At 31.8% G+C, this 10,291-nt stretch overlaps 1 protein-coding gene across 1 annotated transcript; it reads right to left on the bottom strand.

The window, feature by feature from the left end:
* Positions 1-5,076: 5,076 nt before the first annotated feature.
* LOC105254503 (cyclin-dependent kinase-like 4) lies at positions 5,077-9,050 on the bottom strand. Its single transcript, XM_011263235.3, has 6 exons — positions 8,807-9,050; positions 8,415-8,659; positions 7,886-8,080; positions 6,649-6,940; positions 5,915-6,272; positions 5,077-5,640 (listed from the first exon to the last, which is right to left on the bottom strand). The coding sequence occupies exons 2-6, from the start codon at positions 8,580-8,582 to the stop codon at positions 5,346-5,348; spliced, it is 1,308 nt and encodes a 435-aa protein (XP_011261537.1). The 5' UTR covers positions 8,583-8,659; positions 8,807-9,050; the 3' UTR covers positions 5,077-5,345.
* Between the last annotated feature and the right edge of the window lie 1,241 nt (positions 9,051-10,291).

Genomic DNA, 10,291 nt, shown 5'->3' with positions numbered 1-10,291 from the left:
ATATATACACACACAACGTGATTCAACCAAAATATATAAATATTCGCGTACGGACGCATTAAGATTTAAGTATAAAAATGAAGTATAAAAGAACTCAATCTCTAATTGCCTTGTTTTTTATGCAAGACTTATGAAAGTATCTCAAGAAAGTAACGGTTAAAAATGCTATTTAAAAAAGTCAAAAATATACATATATATATATATATATATATATATATATATATTATAAATATAATACACACATATGTACGCACGCACTCGCAAACACATATACTTATATACATCTACGTGATAAATTCAGAATGTGGGGTCGGGATTGGAATTTTGAGAACGAGATATTGAGACAAAAAAGTTAGAAAAAAATTATAAAGAAATTATTATTATTATTATCAATTGTTCTTAAGCACAAGGTTGGCCCCAGAGACTATGATTGGTACGTGTTGCGAGTATGCGTATATTTCGAGAATTTTTACGAACGAATACACCGATAATTGTAATTTGATAATTCGCAAAAATATATACAATATATTCGGTTACACACGATTAAACCGAGGCTTATATACTTGTGCATCAGACCTTGTACTGTAAAGAGCAATTTCTTCGCAGTCTCTTTCATTCAAATGAAAAAAAAAAATATATATATATATATAGAAGCTATAACAATTGTATCACCGTTGATATAATAAACTCGTGAAAGTTTATCGGAATACGTGAACCGAAACAGGACACAGCGTGTGTCACTGACCGCGAGATACGTTTCTAACGGCAAATATTAGAAATAATAATAATTGAAAAGTGGAAATTTCGAAAAAGATAAATTTCGAGAGTTTGCAAAGTGATCAAATAATTACGAAATAACGAACAATAATACGACAATAAACAAGAAACGGAGGAAGAAAAAAATCTCAAACACGAGACGACAATTTTTGAGAACGATGTCGCGCATTCTTTTTTCAAAACGGTTCAAATGCATCTCAACGAAATACATCTGCATCGCAATTTGTTCTTCCGAAGCGATGTGTGCGATTAAGAAAAATTGAAAAAAATATAAATGAAATTTTTTTCGTGGGATAGTCATGTTCAACCCACGCAGCCTTACTGGGCCTTATTAAGGTATCGTCGTACTATTACTAAATTATTATCAAAGTAATGATAAAGCATAAGTAATGGTAATCAAATAGAAAGGAGATAAAAATAGGGTACGGAAAAGCGACAAAAGATAGCGAATATCTTGACGAATAAAGAACTAGCAAGAATTGGTGAGTTGTAAAAAACTCATGGCGAAGAAGGGAAAGATGCGAGAATGCAATCCGCTAATACAAAAGGGTTTGAAAGTAGAAAATTAGAATCGCGAGTTGCCGAATTGTCCGTTTTCTCGGTGCGATTTCGACTGATCTTTTTTTTTAAATTGCTGAAGTACAAGTGGAGTATGCAACAGTGCATGCATATGTGTGATAAGAGATGGATGAAAAAGCGAATGATAGAAAGAAATAAAAAAAGAGAGAAAAAAAGAGAAAAAAAGAGAGAAAGAGAGAGAATAAGAGAGCGCGAAAGGGAAAAAATTATAAATACAACTAGACATTCCGTCATTCAGCTAGAGAAAGGAAAAACTAATTGCGTCCACAATACAGTTTACGAATGACTTTAAGCAAACGTATTTCTAGCACTATTAAGAAATATTTCTTCGAATTCCTCTACTTCTTCATCTTCTACTATATATATATAACTACTATTACTTCTTTTTTCTACTTATTTCCTTAAAAAGGAGAAGCTCTATAAATGCGTACAAGTCTCGATAAAGAAAAAAGCCTTTAACAAGCTCAAGGAGTGTGTTTACGACTACTGTACCGATTTTAATGTATAAAAATGAAAAAATAATAATAGCGATGAGTGATGATGATAAAACATAATAAAGACAACAATAATAATATTAATATAATAACAGTAATAATAATATTAATAATAATAATGATGGTAATATTAATAATAATTAATAATGGCAACAACAATGATAATAATAATAACAATAATATTAATATTATTAATGATTATAAAACGGTAATATATAATATATTACTACAAAATATTACCACTAATAATAACAATAACAACAGCAACAATAATAACAGTACTAATAATATGATACTTATTAATAAGTAATAATTAATGCATAACAATTAAAAATAATAATAAAATAAGAACAATAATATATAATGAAACTTATAACAATAACACACACAGTAATAATAATAATCATAATATAGTACCGATATATAATAATATTAAAGATATTAATAATATTCATAATAATAATACATTCTAATGAAACAAAAGATAATATAATAATAATAATAATAATATTATTAAGAAAGACGCAAACGGAGCGCAGGCATCAAGGCTGAGCCGACGAAAGTCTACCCTCCTTAATTTAAAAACGTATTCCAAAGGAAGTGAGAGGTATTCGACGCTTTGAGTCACTTCGTGATTATTTGAAACGTTAATTCTCGTCGATCGATCCGATGGGCGACAATATGTCACCTTCTCGGCACTGTGTATAAATTTAAACAGGAGAAAGAGCAAGAAAAAAGAAGAAAAAAAAAGCAAATTCATAATTCCCCCTCTCGTATTATCGTTCCTGATTCTATATAGATCGCTTACATGTTACTTATGCGAGAATAATAAACGAAAAGTCACTATCTCTCAGTATATTCGAGTAGATTAACTAACTAATTAATTAACTTAAAAAATGGAAAAATGGAAAAAAACGTCTTTTTTATCTCTCTCTTCCAGTAATTATCCGCTAATTTGGAAGGTGCGATGGTCGCCGCTCTGGATGCGTGCGACGCGCCGCGGAAAACACACACGACGCGATTGATACTCTATTGCACTGACTTCCGCGGGAAGGGAAATTTTGAAGTTTTGAGCTTCGAGAAGATGCGAGCAATTTCTTGCAGCTGCGTCCACTTTTGACGAACGAAAATTTGAGAAATATCGCGCGAATAATCGATCGATCGAATAGTCTTCGCCATCGATTCCGGAAAAACCGATCTAGGATTAGAAGAGACGTTTCGAATGACAGGCCCCTTCGCAAATCTAATCGCGCTCAAATGACGTAGAGAAAAATGTTTTACAAGTGTTTGCGAGGAAAGATAGCAATTTAGCGCATTTTCGCGAATATTAATAAATTCGATGCAAAGTGCCCTTGCACTTAAATGCCTTTTTTAGCGAATTCTCGTCTCGGAGCTTGCGCGCGTCGAGTCGTGCATTTTGCGTTTAGCGAGTAGTAATAGAGCGAATTTCGAAAAGTATTGATATTTAATAGCGCGTTTTCTAGAATACACGCATAAAATGTTCATCTAACGATACAATTTTGTAGTGCAGGTGAAAGTGCCTTATAACGGTCCTCCACGAACGCGAAGCAAATTCGTTAAGCGAATTTCCTCCGGCCGCCGACCAAACGAGCGAACTGTTTTGCGAGGGGGATCGTTCGGAGCCAACATAAGGTCTGTCTGCGGTTAACGCAATAGAATAACACGATCACACGTCTAAACGGTTTCCGAAGTCGATTGGAAAAGAGAAACAAAATTCGCGCGATGGTTAAAAGCGATACAGGACGAGATGCAAAAATAGATGGAAAACTACTATGTATGCATGTATGTATGTGTGTTCTGTGTGCGTGAAAAATAGAGAAAGGTAAATAGTAAAGGAATCGAAGGGAAAGAAGAGAGAATGCGAAAAAAGTTTATTATGTCCTGCAATATGAATCCAAAATGCGATTTAAAAAATTCTAGACTGTAATATAATATACAATTTAATATATATAATTTTACAAGATATGATAATTTAAAACGAATCTTGCAACACACACGCATAAATTTTAGAAATTATTTAAAATTTGAAAAATAATGCAATAGTATAGTAATTAAAAAGCAAATTGCTCTATTTGAGTAAAATTGATATGAGTAAGACTGTGGAACCAAATTTCAAGAGTAAATGAGAATAAGAGTCATAAAAAAATTTTGTTGGAAAAATTTCCGCATTCGACAACAATAAAGCAATTTTATTTTCCAGGGTGTGAAAAATTTAACAAAATTATATTTAATAAATAAATAATTGCAGGCTGTGTGTGTGTGATAAGATGATCTACGAACCGAATACACGAAATACGTAATTGTACATAACTTAAGTTTATGAGAAAAAGAGAGATAATGTAAGGGGAGGTAGAGTGAGTGCGAGAAAGGAAACGAAAGAGGAAGCGGAATATAGTAACGAATATCCCGACAGAGTTATACGTCGCGAAAGTGAGTGATACCAAAAGAAAAATCATGTTCTCTCATCTTCTCGAGTTCTTAGTTTCGGCACGACGTCAGCCGAAAAAAAAGAAAAAAAAAGAGGGAAACAAAAATGTGTGTCGGTGATTTTTTCGCGTCCGGGCGAAGATTCCTTCTTTCTTCCCGTCGCATTTACTGCAGGGTCAATGCGTCCGTTGCGAGATATTAATTATATATTTCAAAGATGGATGCAATTCCGAAATAAAAACCCCTTAAATATGTCAAATGTGTGGTCACAAGTTAATTTCTTTTTAAAAGGAAATATATTTCCCGAATCCTTTCACATATTATCCTTATTTTCAATTACATTTCGCAATCCGATTTCCTTCTTATTTTGTGCTAATTAAAGATTAAGAGATAATTCCATTATATATATTGCATATACTTCTTTTTCTGTTCTCTTTATATTTTTAAAAATCAATTTAACATAAGAAAGAGAATGTATTTAATTTCTATCATTTTTACAACTGTTGAACTTTTAAAACTTGCATATTGTTGTTTGAAAATATTGTTTAAATTTTTATTCGGTAAATATGTTATGTTTGAATAAGTTAAAGATTTGAATTTAATCGAAAAGATTAAATCTCTCGCTACAATAATGATTCTACATATGAGAAATAGAGAGAAAAATCAGATAAACACTCAGATGAAAATCATTGACATTTTCAGATTAAGATTTTCGTGACTTTACCTAAAATTTCAAGAATTAAATATATTTGCGAGATATTTTGCATCTTCAGAAAATTTGAAACATATGTGAAAATATGGATATATGTGTTTTTACATTCCGTATAAAATTAAAAGAATTCTTTTCATGTTCATTCCTTTTTACAGAGCAAATAAATCTCATCTTACAAACACATTTTCTCCACTTATAGAATATGTAGAATACATAAGATATGTACAATGCTCTCTATACTGCAGTCTCGCATGTAACAAGTTTCTCTGTACAGATTCCTCATACTCCTTCCTTGACATATTAATGTTATTAGAAGAAAAATCTTTAGTGTGCTCTCAACGATTTTTCGAGCCAGGGAGGTTGAACTTTTTTCTCTTAGCGTACGTCTTCGATGTCAGAGCCGGTAAGACACAGCCCTTCGATTCAGGAATCAGAAGACCTTTGTGCTCTAACCGTCGAATATACGTGGTGTTCGGTATTACGGAGATCGGTCCAAAATAACGTAATTCACGCGACCGATTTATTTGCGGTCGATCAGCTCGGTCTCCTCGCGAATTCTCGTTCTCCGCAGCTTTCAGCTTCATATTGTTATTCGTTGCTCTCCTCTCTTTGATTAACGTCATCTGCCATCTAGAAATGATTTAATAAACATTTGTAATATTATAAAAAGTGAGATAAGATAAGGAGAAATCTGTATAAAAATAAATCATAATTTTACCATTTTTTGTATTTTCAAATTTTCATTATTATAGATCTTTTGCAATATACTTAATATACATTTATACACATATATTATTTCAACGAAACGTGCAGCAGTTATTCTTACGAAAATTTAATATTTTTTTTATTTGATTTAAAAACTAATTTATCATCAAGTTAAATGAATTAATTAATTTGGACCAACCGTCCGGTGCTGCTACGACAGATTCTGGAAGACGTTTCCATTTTCCTAACCACGAGCGGATTCATTGCGGAATCTTTCGCGACGAGTCGCTGCAGCTCGTCAAGGAATCTGTCGGCGAAACCGTCCTGCGAGAAAAACGAATGCTGCAGCAACGAGAAGCACTTTGGCCTGGTATCAGGATCCATACGTAGACATTGTGCCAAGAAATCGATCGTTACTGGACTCCACGTAGGAAAGAGACTTCGAAGAGCCACAGTCGCGGATCGTGGTAAGCCCGAGACCTCATCGGGTTTTGCACGCCGAAGTAGGAATGATACATGACTACTGCTGTTCGTTGGCTGCTTCCCGTAAAGAGGACCTGTTCTCGACAGTACGTCGCCAGAATGACGATACGAGATTTAATAGCGTGAAATAACTAAGGAAGTTCGAATCTATTACGAAAACACCAAATTGACAATGAAAACGTTTATAGAGGTACTACATCTTTCAAAAATTATTTTTATTATCGAAATTGTAAATACCAAGATCAGTGTCGTCGTAAAATTATCTACGATATCGTTTATAAAATTCTTATAAAATAATATACGAAGCAAGCATTTTTTATATATTTTTATCGAAATTATATTAAAATTTAAAATATTCTCGTTTTAAAATCTTTAACAATCTTCTTATCAGTTCTTCGATTAAACGATAAAATTTTTTTATTGATCATGCATTCTTCATCCTCGACTTACCAAAGACTTTCGTGATGCGGTACAACTGATCGACGTCGCTATCGCCGGGAAAGAGCGGCTGGCCGGTGATCATCTCAGCAAAGATGCAGCCGGCTGCCCAGACGTCGATCTCTCTACCGTATCTGGTATCGCCGACAAGGAGTTCTGGCGCGCGATACCACCTCGTTGCCACGTAATCGGTGCAAGATTCATTAGGTCCAGTGATGTAGCGCGCGAAGCCAAAGTCGCAAAGTTTGATCACGCCGTTCGGTGACACCAACACGTTCTCAGGCTTTACATCGCGATGCATGATCTATCGAAAGGAGAAATATCCTTAATCCTTATCAGAGAAAAGTCATTCGAATAGTATAAAAAACATATTAAACAGAGAAATCGGTACAATATTAATGGATCTGAATCTTAACGCTATGAGTACGAAAGAAAAATGTCCGAAAAAATCTTTAAATTGATTAGCAAAAAGCTAAAAAGAAAAAGAAATTGTTTAAATTTAATTATATATGCGAGCGATTAATTGCATATTTTATAGAATCTTTAATTAGAGTACGAATAATGTTTTCCATGTATTTTATAGCTCTTTGCCGAGTTCGACCAAATGCAGCAACCACTGCGTTTGTTCGTTACAATGCTATCATTCATTAAGTATCCAACCATTGCGTGTTGCTGTACATGCGCTGCTTATTGCAACTTGGAATTTAAGCGTCACGGCCGTGAACTTTATCGTAACGGAGGTACACTTATTGCCAAAGGTTGCCGGTAAACGAAAATATACAGTGCATTCCGTATCTTTATAAATACACAAATTATTCGATATGATGCGACAGTATTATTTTTATTTTGTTGAAAAAAAGTGTCTAACAAGATTTATTTTACGTAATTCAAAAAGAATTAAATTGTAGACAATAATGTTGTCATGATAAATTGTTACATATACACGTAAAGATTACATAAAGTATTTTATTGTGCGCGTTTTACGTTTTTAAAGCGCAATATGATGCAACATATATAAATAAATCGCTACTCTATTAAATCTAAGATTAAATTAATATTATGTTATAACAGCAGTTTTTTCACACAACCCATTTTATGTATCTAAGAAAGCTTAAATTATACATAACGATATATTATAAGATGTGCAAGTAAGTAATATAATTAAAATCATTGAATTATGAAAATACATTCTCTTTTATATATAATATAACAAAATATAATTTGACTGAGTTTTCACAGAATTGCTCACTTTGTGATTGTGACAAAAATCCAAACCGCGAAGTATTTGAAAAATATGTCGTCTCGATCTTTCCCAGTCAAGACCACCCCCAGCATTCTCCAATTCATCGAGCACATTATGATCGAGATATTCGAAAACGAGGTAAAGCCGTTTCTTACGACGGAAGACCTCGATCATGCTCACAAGATTCTCGTGATGTAATTTCTGTAGAAGGATATATATATATACATCGATTTAATATAAAACATCATCTTAAGGCATGAAGCGCAATTATAAAGTAAAATTAATAAATAGAGAAAGCTACATTTATATATACATATATTAAAATTGAATTTATGAAGAATTCAATTTATGGTTATCTGTGCTTATTCAATTATCAAATTGTGAATGAAAACGCATTTTATTTTGTTAATTATATAATAATTAATAATATAATAATTAATAACTATATAATTATAGTTAATTATATAATAATTAATAATAAATTAATATAATAATTCTAATCAATCTGATCAATTCTAATCACTCCAATACCTACCTTTAATATCGTAATTTCACGAAATGCTATTTTTCGCACTTGCACGTCCTCTTCCGTCTCCAAGAACTTTTTTATAGCTACTATTTGTCCAGTTGCACGATGCTTGCACTTCATTACGAGTCCATAACTGCCCTCGCCTACTATCTCAATATTTTCATATTTCTCCATTTCATATAATTTTCCGATATGTGTGACGTTTTTTTTATTAGCGAAAAATTGGAGATTTGTTCACTCGAATTTATGTACTAAATAATATATGTGAAACATGAAGTTAAATCAATCATTTAATTATGACGTAATTTAAATAATTCCAAATTAAATTAATATTTTTATATTATTTATTTATTTTTATATTTTTAAATTAATATTTTTAATATCATTATTTTTCTCACCTTCTAGATAACGGCATTAAGTTCATATTCATTAATATTAATATTGCATATACACTATCATGATATTAACTGATGACTTTAAACAATTTTCCATCCAAAGTCCATCATTTAATTATTGTCTTATGAGAGGAAAATGACATGGTTTGTGTATAAACTAAAAATACTAAAATAAATAAATGCGTCGGTTTTGTATGTATGTTTGATGTAAAGAGCGAGACAATCGCAACTATAGACGCTGACTCGTTCGCTGACGAGCCTCGACTGCCTCGAAGAACCTCGTGCACGACCCTCATCGATAATTATCGATCTGCAGGTAATTAGTCAGGGGTGGTCTTTGCTCGATAGGGTATAGGTACATTGACTGAAAAGAAGAGTCAAACCTTAAAAGAAGGGAGGGAGCTCTTTTTTACAGACTCAACAATATATTTTTTAAATTTCGATACGATTCTATGAAACAGAAAGGAAGAGAGAGAAAGTTAAAATTTGATTAAGTATTAAAATTCTATAAATAAAGAAGAGGAAGGGTATATGCATGTGCACATCATATCCATCCCGATTTATATTAGAAAATATTTATATAAAATTTGAATTGAATGCAGACACATGCGCATACACCCACAATATGTATCAAATTTCTGAATTCTTCAATTAATAAGTATCTAGTCTAAATATAACGTACGAGATTCTGCAAGCAGCTAGAGAGCGAAAATTCAATATGCTATTCTGGATTACTACAAGAGCGAAAACTTGACATAAAATATGCGAAAGAATGAAATTATTGAAACGTGTGCAAGCAAAAATTTCGGAAAATGGGTTATTTTAACGTAATTTTATCGATAGTAACTCGAGTGTTCAAACAAATGCAACTTCCCCTCTATCGTGTCAAAGACGATTCGTCATGACGATTTATTGCCGTAACTTGCTGAGTATAATCGATACACACGAATAGTACAATTGGAGCTTATTTATAGATGAGTTCGGTGACTCTCTCCTTGATATCGTGATAGCAAATATAGTCGATTGTCCTTAAATCGACACACATACATTAACACGACTTCAATATTACATAATAAAAATATCGTTACATAATATCAATGCATATAATGCATCATAGCACATTCATTATTTACCAAGACTTTTTTTGACGAACAGTAATAGTATTCTATTATAATAATATGGATAAAAATCTTAATCATTTGTGATAGTGTTAGTAATAAAATATATTCTTATTAGATATTTCTTATAATTTCTAATAATTTGATAATTTATTTCTAATATTTATATTATATATATGATATAATAATATCTACATACAACTTATTTATATATATATATATATATATATATTATTTTAATATCTTCATGAAAGATAATAATGAGAACTGTAGAATGAAATAATAAAAATATAATAATAACAGCATCTTGTAAAGTTGTACAAAAGAAGAAGTAAAATCGTTTTAACTAAAATCCTTTTTTCAACAATAA

This window comes from Camponotus floridanus, unplaced genomic scaffold (genome assembly GCF_003227725.1).
Source record: "Camponotus floridanus strain SB8 unplaced genomic scaffold, Cflo_v7.5 scaffold121, whole genome shotgun sequence".
NCBI classification, from domain to species: Eukaryota; Metazoa; Arthropoda; class Insecta; order Hymenoptera; family Formicidae; genus Camponotus; species Camponotus floridanus.
The sequence above is the reverse complement of the archived record's forward strand: the minus strand, read 5'-3'. Positions and strand labels throughout refer to the sequence as shown.